The 20,282-nt window shown below is 40.3% G+C and overlaps 1 protein-coding gene across 1 annotated transcript in view; it reads left to right on the top strand.

Annotated features, from left to right (window-relative positions):
- Window positions 1-20,282, top strand: part of pds5b (PDS5 cohesin associated factor B) — a 28,605-nt gene that overhangs the window by 3,600 nt on the left and 4,723 nt on the right. Inside the window, exons 2-28 of the mRNA XM_046067164.1 lie at window positions 1,724-1,851; window positions 2,241-2,444; window positions 2,886-2,972; window positions 7,693-7,790; window positions 8,701-8,827; window positions 9,217-9,297; window positions 9,818-9,958; window positions 10,788-10,903; window positions 11,369-11,463; window positions 11,763-11,908; window positions 12,008-12,159; window positions 13,737-13,850; window positions 14,091-14,172; window positions 14,992-15,040; window positions 15,221-15,360; window positions 16,097-16,212; window positions 16,367-16,472; window positions 16,908-17,068; window positions 17,249-17,372; window positions 17,799-17,957; window positions 18,146-18,214; window positions 18,314-18,450; window positions 18,622-18,745; window positions 18,983-19,187; window positions 19,464-19,578; window positions 19,770-19,902; window positions 20,006-20,125. Of these exons, the coding sequence (XP_045923120.1) occupies window positions 1,744-1,851; window positions 2,241-2,444; window positions 2,886-2,972; window positions 7,693-7,790; window positions 8,701-8,827; window positions 9,217-9,297; window positions 9,818-9,958; window positions 10,788-10,903; window positions 11,369-11,463; window positions 11,763-11,908; window positions 12,008-12,159; window positions 13,737-13,850; window positions 14,091-14,172; window positions 14,992-15,040; window positions 15,221-15,360; window positions 16,097-16,212; window positions 16,367-16,472; window positions 16,908-17,068; window positions 17,249-17,372; window positions 17,799-17,957; window positions 18,146-18,214; window positions 18,314-18,450; window positions 18,622-18,745; window positions 18,983-19,187; window positions 19,464-19,578; window positions 19,770-19,902; window positions 20,006-20,125 (3,309 nt within the window). The 5' untranslated portion in view covers window positions 1,724-1,743. The remainder of the gene's footprint in view (window positions 1-1,723; window positions 1,852-2,240; window positions 2,445-2,885; window positions 2,973-7,692; window positions 7,791-8,700; window positions 8,828-9,216; window positions 9,298-9,817; window positions 9,959-10,787; window positions 10,904-11,368; window positions 11,464-11,762; window positions 11,909-12,007; window positions 12,160-13,736; window positions 13,851-14,090; window positions 14,173-14,991; window positions 15,041-15,220; window positions 15,361-16,096; window positions 16,213-16,366; window positions 16,473-16,907; window positions 17,069-17,248; window positions 17,373-17,798; window positions 17,958-18,145; window positions 18,215-18,313; window positions 18,451-18,621; window positions 18,746-18,982; window positions 19,188-19,463; window positions 19,579-19,769; window positions 19,903-20,005; window positions 20,126-20,282) is intronic.

Below are 20,282 nucleotides of genomic sequence, written 5' to 3' on the forward strand. Positions count from 1 at the left end.
TGTAAACGTCACATGCTCAAACTGTTATTCTGTGCGGTACACCTTCATCAGCCGCTCAAAGACAAAGTAACTGTGCATGCTCAGATGATGCTTTACACCTCAGCTAACCAATTTCCTGTGGGGAAATCCCCGCAGTCCATGTTACATTGCGGTTGCTCACTGTTCACACGTTTACAATGAAGTTTCTGCATATGGCTCACAAAAAAATCGTTGAAGCGTCGCTGCATCCTGTGTAGTGGGATTCCCCTGGACAAGCTCCAGCTCCAAGTCCGCGCCTTCGACCGTCTAAAGTTTAGGAGTATTTTAGACAGACTCTCAACTAGGGCTGAAACGATTCATCGATTAAATAGATTACTAACATTAATCCGTGTAACTAATACAGCACTCTGTTTCGCACGAACATTTATTACTGTCGCCTATCGCGCTTACGCTGTGAATACAACATGATTATAATGGCGCTGTTTCCGAAGTGGAGGAAGAGAGAGAAAATAGTGAGGGACGATCCATTATCGTCTATTTTCCCCTAAATAGGAACATTATTTACTAAATGAAAATCATGCTGTGTTGAAGAAGACTTGAAACTAGCGACTGACACCATAAACTCATTAGGAAAGGGTTTACTGAGGTAATAAATCAGCTGAGAAATAAGGTAATTTAACCGTTATTTCTAATGGAACCGGACTTCTTTTTGCAACCAGCGGACTCGCCCCCTGTTGGCTGTTAGAGAGAATGCAGGTTTAAGTTACGTCTGCACGATTTCCCTTTTCATACCCAGAGGTTGCCGCTTGATTGAGATTAGGGAAATAACATTTAACAACCACAGAGCTGAAAAACAACTGCAGGATGTTGAGTTCCTAATGCGTTTTTGTTTTTTAAATAGCCTAGTTGCTAGTTCAACAGTCCCGACGTTACTTTTTACTGGCCCTGGGCCATCGGGCCACCGTTGTTGTCAAGCCCTATATACCAAACCGTACTGTAACTAATGCATTTCTGTATTAAAAGCTTTAGGTGTTTTATGAACCCCCAGTATAAAGTATTGAATTGTGAATTTCTTTTAAATTATTACCGGCTCAAACTATGAGTCAGGCTTTAGCTTGTCTGAGGGGAAAATGAAGTCATAGCCCTGGGTGGACACACACATTTATGCCTTTTTCGTTTTTATATCTTTGATGGACAAAAAGCATTGGCAAGGTGAGACGGGTTAGTTATGTAGCCCTTGCCAACGAGCAGTATAAAGTGCAGCATGACTGATCTGGCCATGGGCAGTGCATTAAATTGAAAGTCGAAGCACATTTTGCGTCATGTGAATGCTCTAAACATGAATTGGGTGTAATCCTTGACAGGCTGGCGGCCGCTGCAATGAAATGTGGAACACAATGGTAGCAGCAGCTCGCAGTGAAAAGTCAGCCTGCTCTCTGAATGCAGCAATTTCATCATTCATTCAGCTTGTAGAAAGCTATTATTGTGCTGTGAATACCTCGCTGAATATTTCAGAGGTCTCTATTGCAGACTTCTTTCGAAGCTTTGAAGTATTAAAAAGATTTTGCCTTGGGTTCCAAATAGTTAGTGTTCTTTTTATTTTATTTTTTTAACCTCGCCGGGTTTTGTTGAGGTTCTTCAATTCTTCAAGGTTAGGGGTTTTTAGTCCCTTCTTCCTGTGTTCTCGGTCTCCCCTTCTTTCCCGCTCTAATTTAATACAAACATTTATTCTCTCTTTCCTCAGGCAGTGAAGAGCTAAAGAGGATGGCTCACTCTAAAGCTCGAGTCACAGACGGGAAGGTGACCTACCCTCCGGGGGTCAAGGAGATCTCTGACAAAATCTCCAAAGAGGAAATGGTCCGCAGACTCAAGGTCAATGTCTTTTTCCCATTCTGCTGCAGCCGCACCTCATCTTTATTGTGTGGTCCCACAGATTAGGAGGGAATAATGTCGAATGTTTTTAAGTATTAACATCATTGGTAATTGGCAGTAATATTCAAGTTTTACTTTTTGTATGCTGATTCATATTGCTTTAAACCACGTGTAATTTGCTGGAATTAACTTAATTATTACCGAGGCATTATTGAAAGATTTATCATTCAAAGTTTGATTTTTGCCTGAACTGAATGCTACAGAGAGACTGGAAACCTTGCTGTCTTGGATTGATGGCACCCTTGAGTTAGTTTTTACATCCACCTAGGTATTTAGTCAACCCAGCCACTAATGTCCCCCTCCCCCAAACACCCTCACCCCTCATCCAGATGGTTGTGAAGACCTTCATGGACATGGACCAGGACTCTGAGGAAGAAAAGGAGCTGTACCTGAACCTGGCCCTCCACCTGGCCTCAGACTTCTTCCTCAAACACCCGGACAAAGACGTGCGTCTGCTGGTAGCCTGCTGTCTGGCAGACATATTCAGGATTTATGCCCCAGAGGCACCCTACACCTCCCCAGATAAACTCAAGGTACAGTGGTGAAGATTGTGCCCGGGGCACATAAAAAGAAAATAAATAAAAAATACTGCAAAACTAAATGACACTCCTCCATAGTTACTCACTGTTTTAATTACCTAACCCTGTTGCGTGCTCTCTGAAGTATTCACGTAACACTAACTGACAAATATGATGTGTATATTCATTTGACATAAGCTGTTTATTAGACATCTACATGTCAGCATTCAGCAACAATTCCTTCTTTTGAAGCGTTAAAGTTTTAAGTTTCAATATTTGTGTTTTTGTGGGAGGGTGGGTATGTCTTGCTAATCGCTGTGAACATTTTGGCTGAATACATTTCTAGGTTTGTTGTGGCTGTTAACTGTTTTTTTTATTTTTTTATTTGTTGGGCTGCCCAAGTCACACCCGTGTTTTGCTAATAACTACATCTGTGTGTTTGTTTCTTGTCTCCAGGACATTTTCATGTTCATCACAAGACAGCTCAAAGGACTGGAGGACACCAAAAGCGCTCAGTTCAACAGATACTTCTACCTGCTTGAGGTGTGTGTGTGTGTGTGTGTGTGTGTGTGTGTGGATCAGGTGTCGTGTTGGTTATAGTTTGATCACATTTTATTTAATTCATATCCAGTAGTGAATCTCTTTATTGAGTATAGATCCTTTAGAATCGAGTCATCAAATCTAATCTGGTTTAAGCTCACAACCTGTAGCTACAACAGGAAAATGACGCATTCTGTATGTTTCAAAAGTTTATAAAATTGGCGGTTATTAGCAACAACTAATACAATCTGCTGCCGGTGGTATTTACCATTGTACTTGGCGAAAGTGACTGTTAGCATTAGCTAAAATGGGAATCCTACTAACTAAATGTTTTCTACATTGCTCATTCTAATAAAAGAAACGTTGGGAGTTAACAAATCTCTTATCAAATCTTTTCAGTGTTAACAAGTCTTGGGACTGCCAACTGGGAACTGGCTATGGGAACCCCACCTTAATCAGTGACCACAGTTATTTGCTCATAGAGAGTTCACATGCCTAACTTGAGTGGTGTTTTATGAAAAAGGCTCATAAAGCAGGGCTTGTTGTGAAGTCCATGTTCAGTTCCAATAGATAGTTTAATAGTTGACAACTAATCAGTTATTCGATTAATTGTTGCTAAGCACAAACTATAAACTAGTATATAAACTAATGTGGAAGCCAATCATGCTACAACATGCAACTTACACAGGTGTGATGTAGGAATGTGAAGCCTCGAGTGCACAGACATCTTGTGCAGCAGTTAAACTTTTTAAATTGACAATATGTTGTGCATATTCATAGATGATTCATTGATTATTATTTATTCATTTGTGTTCGATGTAATCCACTGTATATCAGTGAGGAAATGGAACGTCTTTCTTTTAGGGCTGTACATAACGATTATTTTTCAAGTCGATTAATCTAACAATCATTTTTTAGATTAGTGTATTAATCTAATGACTAATTTTGTGTATTCTAAGGGGAAAAAAAGTTGCCTATTACTCAATTAACATACCAGTTTATCCAAAATAAATATCAAAAACTTGTCTAATCAATAATATGTATTCAATCATCTTGATGAGGCACATTAGAATAATGACAATAGCAGCATATCTTAAAATGAATCAAATTTCCACATCACTGATGTGTTGTGATAATGACACTTTAATTAGGCTGCTTTACTTAAAATTTAAATGTTTCTGACATGGATTTATTTCACTATTGAGTAATGCAGTATGACAATCAAATGTATTTCTGCATCAGTGTGGGGCAAAGAAAACAACTGAAATGATTCACAGACTCCACAGTCAGTCACAGATTATCTGTACTGTTAGTTTCAGCTGTTTTCTCGCTCATACGTGGCCGTTGAAACGGCCGAATGTTAGATGACATACGTTGTAACGTTACGTTACCATAACAGCAGCGGGGCAGAAATGACTTTTAACATGAAGGCGATAAAGAATAGTAAAATAAATTTCAACGGACTACATGTCCTTGTACTGATAATGTACTGTGCTTGTGTGGAGACAGAAAGTAAACAGGATTTGCGGTGCTGCTGTCAGTGCATCGGGATACTTTTGCGTCACGTGTTCATGCTGCTTCACGTATTTGTGGACAGCAGTTGTGCTGCAGTGAAGCTATTTCCAGTTCACAGAGCAGCACGTTGTTGAGTGTTTGTCTAAAAAAACTCCCAAACTTTGTATTGTAGCTGGAACTTATCCGGGTCGACGTATTTAGGTAACCGATTACATCGATGAATTGCCCCAGCCCTACTTTATTTTTACTTTTTGAATTAAATTATATGAAAGTTTATCAATGTCAGCAGGGATACACTCTCACACGGTTAATGTGACCAGCTGTGCAGGACTTCAGTTGGCGTTTGGCTTGCTGACCTAATGGCTCTTTGTCTGCATAGAAGCAGAACCTCTGGGCCTCTGAATACATTTACTAATGCCTTATGTAATCGTATTATATTAAATAATGTTGAAGGTGAGTGTAGAGACACAAGACGAGGAAGCAGTTGTGACAGAACGACATGTACTCTCTTCTGCGAAACAGAAGCGTATAGGAAACAGGATTGTCTATCTGTAGCAATCTGGCAGTTTTGTTTTTCATCTCCTGGAGGCTTTAGGAGTCTGAACTCCTTGAAACACCAAGTCAACATAGATCATAAAAAATGTAATATGCCTTCAAAAATGACTCTCCTAAATAATTCAGTATTTATAGGATCCTTTTTTTAAGAATCTGTTACGCTAATTCTTCTTCATTAATAGTTTGGTTTGTTTTCAGTCTTCTTGCTTCTGTGTTTAAATTTGCTTTCAAAGTGCTTTTGATTAATTTAGTTAGAGTTGGCAGCAAGAAGCTATTTCCTGATCAAATCAAAGGACCAGTTGAGTCTAATTAAAAGTAAATATCTTTAGTTTGCAACTTGATTGTTATTAATATTGTGATTAAAAAGCCAGTGTTTACAAATTGGGTATAATTGGACAATTTGAAGCAATTGTGAGACGAAGAAAATCTACCTTGCAGTTTTAGTGATATGAATTGCTGTTACAAAAATATCAATTTGGATTTCACTGTTGTTGCATACTTCATGCAACAACAGTGATATCTAAATTGATATTTTTTTATAATAACAGTGTATCAAATGAGAGTGTTTAATGGGAGAGGTGTTGCACAATTGATGAACCTACGGAGATTCATCACCCAAGTTTCAGCTCTTTGTTTAGGAGTCCGGCCCACAACTTTACGGATTTGGTTCACACTCGCTGCTCCTAAACAACTTACCTTCTCAGCACCAAATAGCAGACAGACACAGTTAAGCTGTATTTCGACCAAAGGAACTATGGGACCAGGGTCTAAATGTAGTTCTGGGGTCATCATTTTGTGGGGCTTGCCTTGCAGTGAAATTCTGAATGGGCAAGTAGAGGCTACTGGCTTTAACTGGAGAATATCGACTGTTTTCCACAACTGCTCATCTCTTTTCCACATTTTGTTTGCAAACCAATAAATGACAATCAACAGTGAAATAGCCCCACACATCTCGCCGATGTCCGCGTGAGATCATATGTTAGCATTAAATATATAGGAAATAGCAGCCAGCGTGCAGCAGTGTGTTTACCCTAAATACTGGGTCCTAAGTTGTTGTTTTAATAACCTTCCAAACTGTTGCGATTTTATTTTTGTGTTGCTTTCTCTGTGCTGGAATTATTTTAAGAACTTGATGGTTTTATCCAGTTTGTTATCCGCACAAGTCTCGCCGATGGCCGCCTAAGATCGGCATTAAATTTATAGCTGGGAAATTGCAGCCAGCTGCAACGGTGTGTTTACGGTGAACAGCTGATGGCGTTATGCTAAATACTGGGTCCGACTGTTTTTAAGTTTTCATCAGCTAGGAAGTTTCTACATGGAGCCAAAGTCGGTCTCCTCACCGAAACATGCGGAACAGCTGATTATAGCAGGTAATTAAAGCTCGTTAAACATCCCGTTCTTCCAACGCAGCGGACACCGACGTGAGTGCTACAGTTGATCTACAGCTTTTGTCGGCTGGAAATGTTTTAATAACCTTCCAAACTGTTTTTGTGTTGCTTTCTCTGTGCTGGAGTTATTTTAAGAACTTGAAGGCTTTATCCAGTTTGTTTGGCTACTAAATGTGAAACAAACTTTATCGTGTGACTTTTCATTATAGCTCCCACACAAAAAAGCTGCTTTAATGGTCAAGCAAAGCCTATAGTTTTTCATTATATTCCAGTCAAATCTGATGTTCATTTATAAATGTTGCTCATGGATAGTGGTTACAAATAATGATGCCTGTGCATCACTTTGTATGGCTACAGCCTACGTCAGCTGGTTAATTTGCCAAACCTTCGCAGGTTTCATAACAGTGGGCTGAAGGAACCTTTTAGTTCCTTGAAAAGAGATCTGGGTACTTAAAAGTCCCCAGTACCTTTTTGGTTGAAAAGCGGCTTTAGTGACTAAGTGGTGGACATAATAGCCGTGTTTTCATGTTATGAGCATTTTGAATATCGCAAAAACAGTCCTTAATTTCGCAAAAAGGTTTTTACACTGGCTTGTGGTGGTTTTTGCCTTCATGGAAAATGAGTTAATGCGCTAAATGGGAGATGGAAACACTTTTGACAAATAAGTTCTGACGTAGTGAACATGCAACTCAGGACAGATCAGCTGTTTCTGCTGTCAGCGTCTTGCCGGATGTTCTCATAAAGACATTGCTGGTGGAAACTATTTGGCATTGTCTTTTTTTGTTTGTTTTTTGCGACATTTCAAAAGTCTGCTTAAAATTGGCTTGACAGTTAGATAGAAACATGGCTGGTGATGCATTTAGCAGCTTCTATTCCCTTGGTAGAGGCTAAAAACTGAGCTAAAAGAGGATGAATATTGGACTTAGTTTCATCCAGTAACATCTCATCTAGTAACATCCAGATTAATGCTTATGTTGCTCTGTAACTACTAGATGTGTGAATAAGCAACTTATCAACTCAAGGTGACGATATGTCAATGTTGCATTTGCAACTTGTTTCTGCTGCCCCCCAAGTGGCCAAATAACTCAGCAGTTATTGCAGGTTTAAAGGGAATTTTGTTTGATTTGGTTTTTGGAAGATTATTATTCAAAGTCAGCCAATAAGCAAACATGGCCGCCCTTCACCCCCATACCACATTCTTCTTTCACCTTCCTAGCTTGCATCTGCATTGTCACTAATGTCCTGCTTCCTCTCTTTTTCTTCAGAACATAGCATGGGTGAAGTCCTACAATATTTGTTTTGAGCTTGAAGACAGCAATGAGATATTCACCCAGCTTTACAGAACACTCTTCCAGGTCATCAAGTAAGTCCTTTTATCAAAGTCCACCTCATTGTAATATTTGTCTGTCCATATTCATCATGGTTTATTATGACTGCATGTATGCCCAGCTTTTGTTTTTCCACATCCCCTCCTTGTTTGGCTCTGAAATGACAGAAATGAGCCCTTGTAGCCCCCTCTAACATCTCAGTCTGTCTATGCTGCTACATCAGAAACTGCACTGTAGCAGTCCAGTTGTTTCTCTTTGATTACCCTGCCCGCACGCCTCCTTTCCTCCTAACCTCGCTCCCAATTTCACTCTGCTGAACACATCCTTGAGGGCTGGATTCTGCAGTACAGAATTTGGCGCTTTGCCATTGGAACAAAATTGTGGTTGTGTGTGTCAAGGTTGTGTCAGCACAACTATTTTTTTTTTCCTATATAGGAAGAATCTGAAGAGCCTTTCTTTTGAAATATGTGCAGTGAGCTAGAAGGTGTAGGGGAAGTGGTGTGTGTGTGTGTGTGTGTGTGTGTGTCACTTTTAGTGAATGGGAGGTAATTACACTAGTAATGCCTTGCAGCGGGGAGGACAGCAGTCGCTGAGATACAACTCTAGGTAATAAGCTTTGCCCCCTGCTGCCATGCAGATCATTATGAGAAAGTACACCCACCTCTGTCTGTTAGTCTGAGGCCAGTTTGTTTTCAAAATGAGAGATCAAGCAAGTAAAAAACATGAATTCAAACGAAATGCCTGCTGCCAGCAAAGTAAACGTCAGTCTTGGTGCACTAAAAATTTACAGATTCTTGGGTTGAATGGATGACGTTTAAAAACTACCTAGGACTATTTCATATTTTGATTCAAACCCAATCACTTAAGTTTCAATGGGAACCAGTGTGAAATATTATATAGTCATGCAATTCTCTACCTTTGACCCTTCTTGCCTTGTTTCCCTAGCAACGGCCACAACCAAAAGGTGCACATGCACATGGTGGACCTGATGAGCTCCATCATCTGCGAGGGCGACACTGTATCGCAGGAGCTGTTGGACACCGTGTTGGTCAACCTGGTGCCAGCACACAAGGTATGTGCACATCTTATCGATGCAAGTGCACTCTGTGGGCACGATCACACATAAAACATCACATAGTAAATATTTACACACAGTCCCACAGTGAATGTTGCAAGTAGAAATGGTCTGAAGTGAGTTGATATTGCCAGTAGTGAGAGCCCAATATAATTTTCCCTACCCTGTAATTCAGTGAGACCCCTGCAGGCGAGAATAGGTAAAGCAGTGTTTGTACTCAAACATCTGTGGACTTCTGTGCCTGCTACGAGCATCCTAAAGGGATTCTTCTGAGAAAGAATGATGGACTACGCCCTTATTTCTTCACAATATTTGTAATGTTTTTCTCACTTAGACATCTGAATGTCCTCTGTCCTTTTTCACCGTTTGTGTTCCTATCTTTCTAGAATTTGAATAAACAAGCATATGACCTGGCCAAAGCTCTGCTGAAGAGGACTGCTCAGGCTATTGAACCCTATATCACCAATGTAAGATTACATCTGTGTTTATTTTTTGTCTTTGGACTTTTATATGTATGGGTGGGATATTTCTGCATTTTACACTGAACACCTTGCAGCTGTGTAAATCCTGATATAGTCCTAAAACTCAGAAATGACTCTCTTCAGAGCTGTAACAGTTAATGGTGACGCTTCAAAGTTTTTCTATCCTGTAGCCTAATGGAAAAAGCATGATACCAACACTGCCAGAGTATTTTAACCAGGGCCAGCCATGCTAGAAATGTCTTGGCACCGTGACAGGTTCATGTCTGAGCAAAAGATGAAAGTAAGTGATATGTTAGGTAATAAAGTCAGCTGTTGAACATAAAACATCTGATGCATCTAAATATTTATACTGAGGCTCTCATACATGCAGGTTCAGTGCACATTTAATCGAGGCTAATGGGATCAGGTGAAATAGTAGGTTTGTGAGATTGTCGCCCATGTAGGATCTGTTTTTTGGATGTGTTTTCAGTAACTGTTATTCCTACCTTTCTGTCTTCTTCATCAGTTCTTCAACCAGGTGCTGATGCTGGGAAAGACTTCAGTCAGTGATCTGTCTGAACACGTTTTTGACCTCATCTTGGAGCTTTACAACATAGACAGCCACCTGCTGCTATCAGTGCTGCCGCAGCTGGAGTTCAAACTCAAGGTGAAGAAAAACACTCTTTTGGTTAAACATTGAGGCACCAAACTGTTTTATAGTTGTTTTTTGTGCCTAAACGGAGCCCTGAGCGTCATATCACTCTAGTATAGTTATTTTGTGCAATTCACCTGCACTTTTTTAGGACGTTTGGGAGATCAATTATGTTATCATTATAGCATGCTTTTGTTAGATTGAAGCAGCAGCAGTGGTCTTGTCTTAATATTGGTGTTGTGAGTTATCCACACACCAGACTAAAAACACAAATTATCTGACCTATTACCCACAGAATTGCACATTTTCACTTTCTCTGCAGGTTTGTTGATTCATATTAGAAAGAGAAAGCAGTCAGCATAATGTTTCCTCTGCAGTGTCTCATAAAGGCTTCCTGCTGATGGATAACGCTCATTAACTGTTCAGAGGGAGTGTAGATCAATGCTGTCTCCTCAAAATAATAGCTGTGATAAAATCTCTCCCCCACAGACTACTCTCTCTCTCGCTCTCATGATCGCTTGTTCTTTGACTCACCCTCGCTCTTTTCATCTTTATCTCTCCTTGCTTGTTTTCTCTGCTTTTTCTCCCTGCTGCTTTTCTTCTTTCAGCCTCCCTCCTTCCCTCTTCCTACCTCTTGTCATCCTTTGTCTCTGCTGTTTTCTTTTCTTCGCAGCTCATTCTAAAACAAAGACTAATACCAAAGAAACTGCGTCTTTTGTGTATTATGAAAATGGTGTTGTTGCCAGTGTAGTTAATGTAAGTGACTTGGGGTGTGAGTCCATACACAGCCAAATTCTGTGCATCATTTCTCTCTTTCTCTCTCTTCACTGCTCTGTCACTGCAGAGTAATGATAATGATGAGCGGCTGCAGGTGGTGAAGCTGCTGGCTAAGATGTTTGGAGCCAAGGACTCTGAGCTGGCCGCGCAGAACAAACCACTCTGGCAGTGTTACCTGGGCAGGTGAGTTTCAGCATTGTGGCTCTGGCATCCACAGATCCTTGGAAAGTCTGAAGAAATCTTAAAATACCCATATTTGATACTTTAAAAGGGCCTAAATGTGTACAGATCCCTTTCAACATGCAATTATTGTTTGTTATTGATGGTGGTTCTTTCTTGGACTCTATAACAAACACAATATTGTATAACAACAACCCTGTTTTTGTCTCACACCAACATCACATTTGTTTTTCTTTCACAGTGACTTCCCTTTTCCTAATATGTTAAACACAAGCTTCTTGAGAGTTAGTTTCTTCCTTTTGTGAGATTTGTCTCTTGGTTAGTCTTAAATGTGGCTTCCTGAGAACAGAGATTGCGAACAAGGCAAATACCTACTGGATAACTTATGATTTAGCAGAGATGATTTTGTCTGTGTGAGTGTGTGTCGCCTTGTAGAGTTGCATTAACGTCCATTTCTTTTCCCACTAGGTTTAATGACATCCACGTGCCTATCAGACTGGAGTGTGTTAAGTTTGCCAGTCATTGTCTCATGAACCACCCAGACCTGGCCAAAGACCTTACAGGTAAATCAGCTGAAATGCACCGCAGATACAGTTTTTTCAGGAAACCTGGTCTCGATTGAGGACAGTTTTATCAGCACGAAACCCATTGTGATCAGTGTTGAGTTAATTTGCCATTATATAGAGTTGATATCACAACACTTGGACCACTTCACCAGCTCCTAATAAGTTACAAGCATATTATTGTTCCTTTCAAGTGTCTACTTTAGGAGAAATGAGAAACACTTGCTCAGTATTTTCTCTGCGTTAGATGTGGCCCGTTCTCTCACATCCCACTCATTTGTTCCTGTCTTCTTTCCCAGAATACTTGAGGGTCAGATCACATGACCCAGAGGAGGCCATCCGCCATGATGTCATCGTCTCTATAGTAACCGCTGCCAAGAAAGACTTGTCTCTAGTCAATGATGCATTGCTAAATTTTGTAAAGGAGAGGACCCTGGACAAGAGAGTAAGTGGGCACATTTTGTGTATGTTTTAGTGTCCGTAGCCAATCATAAAGTTCTAAACTAGATTTCACGATTTATCTTCTATTGTCCTTCTTCATCAGTGGCGTGTACGTAAGGAGGCCATGATGGGCCTGGCATCGATTTACAGAAAGTACTCTCTGCAGGGAGAGGGAGGGAGGGAAGCCTCTAAACAGATTTCCTGGATCAAAGACAAGCTGCTCCATATCTACTACCAGAACAGCATCGATGACAGGTTTGTGGTCATCTGTTATATTAAAAATGTAGGAAAATCAAAACACCCCCGGAGTATTAAACGCTTTATTGAAATGAATGAGGGTAAGTGTTGAAAAGGTATCATCATTTAAATCCAGAAATATGCTGATTGGACTGTCTGAGTTCCTTAAGTCATTTGCTCAACCACTGCTTTCGTGTTTGCCTTGAGCTCTTGGCAGTGTGCTGTGGATTTCTGCACTTAATTTTGTTTGAGTTTGTCTGGTTTCACGGATCAGCCGAATGTAGATACTGACATCACACTGAGATGCTTTACAGCAGACTGTGGCAGTGTGCCAAACACTTTTCACCCGTCTCAAACACAGTAAAATCTGTTTTTGAAGTCTGTCCTTCAGAATCTGAAGAGCAAAGCCTTCTCTCTACACTGAAACAATTTCTCTGCAAATAGAAAATCATACAGGGAAATATTATAAAAGAAGAAGTCTACCTATGGTAGTACCACAATGTAAAGCAGGCACAGCTGCTTTTATAAGCAACTGAAAAATGTATATGAATTAGTTTTTTCTGATTTGAGCATCCAGACAGCACACTGCAGCATCACTCGCTTCACTTTGAACTGGAAAATGTGTTCCGTTATTGTTTTCTCCACCTACACATGCACAACATGGCCCACAGTACCTCTTGGGGGTTTGTTGAAAGTCATTCTGCAAAATGTCACTAGCTGATTAATAAAATAAATAAAAGCTTAAATGACAACTCCAACTAAACAACACATTCTCAGACGTAACTGCAGAACTGTATCTAAAGGGTGGAGTTATTCTCTTGAATCACTGCAGTGGAGCGGATAAGCTGCCAACAGGGAAAGTCTGTATTGTAATAGGCGTTTCCTGTGTGTGTGTGTGTGTGTGTGTGTGTGTGTGTTTGTTTGAGTGAATGTGTGTAACTGAAAGTTAAGCAGGGCAGCGTTGAGATACTTGCATGCTCAGCATATTCTCTCTTAAATCCTTTTAGTATTTGATTATCCAAAATTTAAAGTCACAAGGTGTCTAAACATGTCCTAATTTTATTATGAGAGGTGAGATTTTGCCCTGACTAACCATAAATCATATTAATCTGTTTAATCGGACAGTCTCAAATATATTTGGTTAGAAACTGCCAGTGAGCGACTGTGATCTCATTCATAATATAATAATAATCTTATAACAAGATATAATAATCTTTCAAGGGCATTCCCAAAATCACAATGGCACAAGCCGCCAAAATTTCTGACTCTGGTGTAGATAATCCTTTTAAACAAATCTAATGGCAGGTTAATGTCTGTCAGGACTAGGGCTGAAGCGATTCATTGATTAAATTGATTAATTCGATTACTAAAAAGCATTGACGCCAAGCAAAACAACTTCTTAAACAATGCATCTGTGAATCGATGAAATAATCTGTAGAAGCTTTGAGTACTAAAATCGTCAGGACACTCTGATCAAACCCTTAAAGAAAAAACAAACACCGTTGGATTAATAGAGGAAAAACAGGGTTCGATTAAAATGAAGAACATCCTGGGAAGCTAAGTTTATCCCTAAAGGTTTCCCTCCGTGTGCACAGGTTGCTGGTGGAGCGGGTCTTTGCCCAGTACATGGTTCCTCACAACCTGGAAACCACTGAGCGGATGAAGTGTCTTTACTACCTGTATGCCACTCTGGACACAAATGCTGTCAAGTAAGTGTTTCTCACAAATAAAAGTGGCGTGCCATTTCCAGTCCTCTTTGATTTGTGTTTTAAAAAAAAAAAAGAATTGGAAAGGGTTGGAAAATATTGTCGTTGTCTGAGAAGCATACTGATGAAATTCAGTCTTAAGATAACACCTACTTTAAACTGTCTGGAAGAAACATTTAGAAGGAAAGCCTTTATTTTCCTTCTCTAATGCTACCATTCCTCCTCCTCCTCCATGCCTCTCAGAGCTTTGAATGAGATGTGGAAGTGCCAGAATCTGCTGAGACACCACGTCAAAGACCTGCTGGACTTGGTCAAAAAACCCAAGGTAACTGACTGAAGCACACTACAAAAAGCTGATATATCCCCACGGCCTCTTACTCAGAGGTCCCTCACCAGCAACAAGAGAGTTTTAACCAGTTTTATCCCATCGACTTGTCTGAGCGTTTAAAAACGGTATCACAAATGAGAGCTTTTGACACCACTGATCACAACATCATGTTAGACAGACTGAGGCACTGGGTGGGGATCTCTGGTACTGCCCTAGAATGGTTTTCATCCTACCTGTCAAATAAGAAGTTTTGCGTGTCTGTAAACAACTATGTCTCTTCGTTCTGTCCAGTTAAATATGGTGTGCCTCATGGGTCGGTCTTAGGACCCATTTTGTTGTCCTTGTATCTGCTTCCCCTTGGACATATTATCTATAAACATGGCATTTCTTTTCATATTTATGCTGATGACACACAAATATACTTGCCCGTCAGATCCACAGACCCTGGAATGCTGAGTTCACTTAACAACTGCCTTTGTGAAGTTAAAAAATGGATGTCAAATAATTTCCTCCAGCTGAACTCAGACAAAACAGAAATCCTGGTCATTGGTCATTGACTTTATTTTATCCCTTTTTATTTTATTCTATTTTACTAGTTTTATATTTATCTTAAACGTGTATTTTAGTCTTTTTTCAATGTTTTCATGCTTTTATCTTGTATTGTTTTTGTATTATTGTCTTTTGGGTATTATTGTCTTTACACTTGTTAAAGCACTTTGTAACTTGTTTTTAAAAAGTGCTCTACAAATAAAGATTATTATTATTGCCCTTGTCTCATGTTTCTAAAATAATTTCTTCTGTTTTCTTTTGTTGTAGTCTGAAGCATCGAGCAAGGCAGTATTTGCCAAAGTCATGGTGATCACAAGTAAGGGATCTCACATAACTTGCATCTATTTATTTCACGTTTTACTAACTTATACCGCTATACAGGAGGACAAAAAAGAACAACATTTCAAATGAAATTGCTGACAGAGGGGTGACCTAACCACTCTTGTATCAAATCTATGCCTTTTAGAAGTCGAGTTTTAATTCTGTGTGTTTATAGGGAACCTGCCAGACCCGGGCAAGGCTCAGGACTTTGTGAAGAAGCTGGCTCAGGTCCTGGATGATGACGAGCGGATCAGAGATCAGTTGGAAACCTTAGTCAGCCCCACCTGCTCCTGCAAGCAAGCTGAAGTCTGCGTGGTGAGCATTGACCTTTCTGTCAGAGATCACAGTCCAAGTGTCCTCTTATGGTTATGGTATCCTTAAATTTGTTGGACTTCAAAAACATTTTCTCAAATGGATAAATTTCATTTTATTTAAAGCACTAGTAAGGAAAACCTCAACTTATTTGAAAAAAAAAACTCATTTGTATTTAGTTTTAGAGTTTAGAAAGGATTTTACTGGATATTAATTCATTCATCCATGCGTGAATTACTTCCTTTGCCCTGATCACACCACAAGGGGGGAAAGTAGATTTTATAAAGTGATCTGATAAGACTGATTTCTTTAAAGCCTTTAAAATGGCTATTTCACTGTTGCCTAATTTATAAAACTGGTTTTGTGCATAAAAGATGATTATTCATAAAATAAAGGTATTACAGTTGTGTTAGAAGGCCAAACAAGGCACAATGTCTTTCTCTCTGCTGCTTTGTTTTACTTGATGCTGCTGCAGTCTGTGCATTAATCTGACGTCATGTAGTTGTGTTGAAAGCAAGACAAAAAGCTAAAAAAGTATGCCGGACCTTGTAAGATTGTGACATTTACATAAAAGTGACGAGTGAGCCGTGGGGGCCGACATCATAACTCACCGTCAGATTAACATTAAAGGGTGCATGTCTGAGGGGAGGCTAGGATTTTAGACCAACATTACTAATTATCCTTTATGAGTATAAAAATGGCAGATGTTTTTAAAATGATTTGTTGGTCACCTTTTCAGCGAGACATTACTAAAAAGCTCGGCAGCCCCAAACAGCCCAGCAATCCATTCCTGGAAATGGTGAAGTTCCTGCTGGAAAGAATTGCTCCTGTACACATTGACACAGAGTCCATCAGGTAGTGTGTGTGTGTGTGTGTGTGTGTGTGTGTGTGGAGAAAGGCCTGTAACACAAACTTGAAATCATCACATTAACAAAAGACTACAATGCCAGTGGTATTTGATTCAGTTATGCATTTGACCTTTTTTTTTGTCTCTGCCATCACCTGTCAGTGCTTTGGTAAAGCAGGTTAACAAATCTATAGACGGAACAGCTGATGATGAGGAGGAGGGCGTCCCCACCGAAGAGGCCATCAGAGCAGGACTGGAACTGCTGAAGGTAAAAACCCGAACCTCAGCTGGGTTCCAGACAATGAGACGATGAATTATAGGGTTGTCATTTCATTATGTCATGTTAATACTCCATTTGACAAAATGTTTGTAACACAAATATCTAAATCATAGTCTCCACACTCCTGTCAGTTCTGCAGCTGGATTGTTGGTATGAAGTGCTGTCTGCAAACAGGAAAAAATTTACATTCAGTGATTGATAATACCCCTCCTGTAGTTTTACTTGGAGGTGGGGCTACAGTGATGTAAACACAACACATTAATAATGATGACAAAGACCTTTCATGTATTTCCAGTGAGTTTGTTCTACCAATTCTGTGTTGTTTTTTTTTTCTTCAGATGAGCTCAGAGATTAGTATTGAAATATATATTTATTAGACGTCATCCAGCAGTTGTTTGACCCTTTGTTGTTCATCCCACACAGGTGCTGTCGTTCACGCACCCGGTGTCCTTCCATTCTGCAGAGACGTTCGAGTCTCTGCTTGGTTGTCTGAAGATGGACGACGAGAAGGTTGCAGAGGCCGCGCTGCAGATCTTCAAGAACACAGGCAGCAAGTTGGAAGAGAGTTTTCCTCACATCAAATCGTACGTTTCATTGCCTGATTGACACTTTCATTCGCAGTCACACTCTGGTGTAATCGTACACAGAAATCACTGTGGTTAATCATGTTTTTGGTTGGAAACTCGCGCTGTGAGCACACTGTACTCTGTATGACAGAATTCTCTATGGTTTGTAACGGTTTTCTCCTGCCTGCCTCCCCCAAGTGTTTTGCTGCCGGTACTGCAGGCCAAAGCCAAGAGAGGCCCCCCTCGCCAGGCCAAGTATGCCATCCACTGCATCAACGCCATGTTCACCAACAGAGACACACACTTCGCCCAAATCTTTGAGGTCAGTCAGCCCCTTCTCTTTGGTTTTATGCTTCTTCATTTTTGACACATAAAAGAGAAAACTTGTGGATGCATGCACATATCATGAGCAAGACACACTTTGCAAAGCTTTCACATTTGTTGTCTTCTTTCAATTGAATTTAACTTTTCTCATTTTATGCATAAATCGGATTAGATTGATAAATGTGCCTAAAATATTCACAAAATGTAAAAAGAAACTGCCCCAAGGTGAACGCAGTATTCACCTCAGCTACACATGGAAATGCAATACTGGTTCATCTGAATCTTGCTATGGCACTAAAACATGATAAACACGCATGTTCCTCCCAAACCTGAACAACTTGTTTGATATAATGTGGTGTCCTCCAGTAGATCTGTGTGTCTGACTTAACATAAAAGGGTCAATGAAATGTTTTTGTTTCTCCAGCCTCTGCACAAAGGCCTGGACCCTGCTAACCTGGAGCAGCTCATCACTCCTCTGACCACCCTGGGCCATCTGGCTCAGCTGGCCCCAGAACAGTTTGCTGCACCGCTCAAATCTCTAGTCGCCAACTTCATTGTGAAGGATCTGCTTATGAATGACAGGGTACTGAGTACACAATGAAAATGTTTTAATTCAAATCCATAGAAAATAAGTGCTAGTTTTTAAATGCTTATTATTGTGTATTTATTCAACCAACGCTTGACAGTTAACATGACAGTGCTGCTCAGAGGTCCCAAAACTTTTGCTGTCTGTTTGTTCATATCTTACAGTCTTATTTGCATTGTCTGTAGGTCCCAGGCAAGAAGACAACCAAACTTTGGGTTCCTGATGATGAAGTGTCCCCAGAGACTCTTGCCAAGGTCAGCAGTGAACCCTTAAAAACTGTCTTGCTTTATTTATTAACCTTAACAAGTAGATGAGTCACCTTACCTTTAACCTTCCTACCCTCCTCCACTTAGATCCAGGGCATAAAGCTGATGGTGAGGTGGTTACTAGGAGTGAAAAACAACCAGAGCAAATCAGGCAACTCCACCCTGAGGATGCTGACCGCTATTCTGCACAGTGATGGAGACCTAACCGAGCAGGGCAGGATGGGGTAAATTATAAAGCCTATGCTCATTTATTAGACAATCGCGAGGTCCTGCATGTGTCAGTCTTATCTTCAAATTGGTCGTCATTTTTATCACCAGATTTTAACGGGTATTGTGGATGCTAGGGGCATGCAAGGCTTTAAATAAGATAAAGAAATTCTTGTTTACCCCCCCAGTAAACCAGACATGTCGAGGCTGCGGCTGGCAGCGGCGTGCGCCTTGCTGAAGCTGGCACAGGAGCCCTGTTATCACGAAATCATCACGCTGGAGCAATATCAGCTTTGCGCTCTCGTCATCAATGTAAGATCAGCCACAAGTCTCCTTCTCATGCAAAGCTCATGCTCATTTTAGGGCTCTACATCATCTTGTTAGTTCTAATGGTTTTGATTTTATATTGTTTTGAAATGATGCACTACCGTGTGGTATAATTTTGAGCCCTACTCAACCTCTACATTTTCTCTAAACCGTTTTCATCATCTCTCCCCAACTCCTGATCATTGTTACTGTTTTCTGTGCATCCTTCTCATTGTTCTCTAGGATGAGTGCTACCAGGTGCGACAGTGTTTTTCCCAGAAGCTCCACCGAGGGCTGTGCCGCCTACGGCTTCCTCTGGAATACATGGCAGTGTTCGCTCTGTGTGCCAAGGATCCTGTTAAGGAGAGGAGGGCTCACGCTCGCCAGTGCCTGGTGAAAAACGTCAATATACGCCGGGAGTACCTCAAGCAACACGCCGCCATCAGCGGTAAAGAAACTGAACATGAGCTGACAACTGTTTTGTTGGTAGATTCTTTTTTTTTTTTTTTTTTTTTTTTACTGTAACTTGTACAATATATATCTAAACCAGAATATTTTAAAGGTAAGGATACAAATGTGATATGACTGTAGAGAGTAAATTAAAAATAAATTGGTCAGGGGAAAATCTGGGGGAAGCATTAAGATCTTTTGCTTTCCTTGTAGTATGCCTCAGTGTCTTTGGCAGTAATCATTAGTGTAATATTTATCCTGTGTTCGCCCACAGACAAGCTGTTCTCTCTGCTGCCGGAATATGTGGTGCCCTACACCATCCACCTGCTGGCACATGACCCGGACTACGTCAAAGTACAGGACATTGAGCAGCTCAAAGAAATTAAAGAGTAAGTGTTAATTACAAAAGCTGTTGGTTGCTAATCTATTTTTTATAAATTAAATGCCAAATCTTAGATCTGTATGGAATATTATCAATTGCGACAACACAACATCTGCAGTATCCAAATAATTTTAATGTCAAAATGATGTCTGGAATACAATGTCCTGTACGCTGATGTTAACTCCTCCTTTTTGTCAGGGCTCTGTGGTTTGTCCTTGAGATTATCATGGCCAAGAATGAGAACAACAGCCACGCCTTCATAAGGAAAATGGTGGAAAATATCAAACAGACTAAAGATGCCCAGTCCCCCACTGATCCTAAAACCAACGAGGTACACATTACACCTGCAAGTTCACTTACACTGAAAATATGATATATGGAAAGCGCAGTGACTGAATATGCACTAACTACCATCCTTGGTCTTCCCTCCACAGAAACTCTACACAGTGTGTGATGTAGCCATGAACATTATCATGTCAAAGAGCACCACCTACAGCCTGGAGTCCCCAAAAGACCCTGTGCTGCCCTCAAGCTACTTCACCAAACCAGACAAGGTTGGTTTCTGTACCTCAAGGCATTTCAAAGAAAACCTTAATATTTCATTCCCAGCAATGCAATTTATTTTATGTTCTTTTTTTTTTATCTATAGTAACGGCAATAGCTGAGCTGCAAATAAGATGTGCAAAACATTTTCTATTCTTTGACTTTGTA

The sequence above is a fragment of the Micropterus dolomieu genome, linkage group LG13 (genome assembly GCF_021292245.1).
Source record: "Micropterus dolomieu isolate WLL.071019.BEF.003 ecotype Adirondacks linkage group LG13, ASM2129224v1, whole genome shotgun sequence".
Taxonomy (NCBI): domain Eukaryota; kingdom Metazoa; phylum Chordata; class Actinopteri; order Centrarchiformes; family Centrarchidae; genus Micropterus; species Micropterus dolomieu.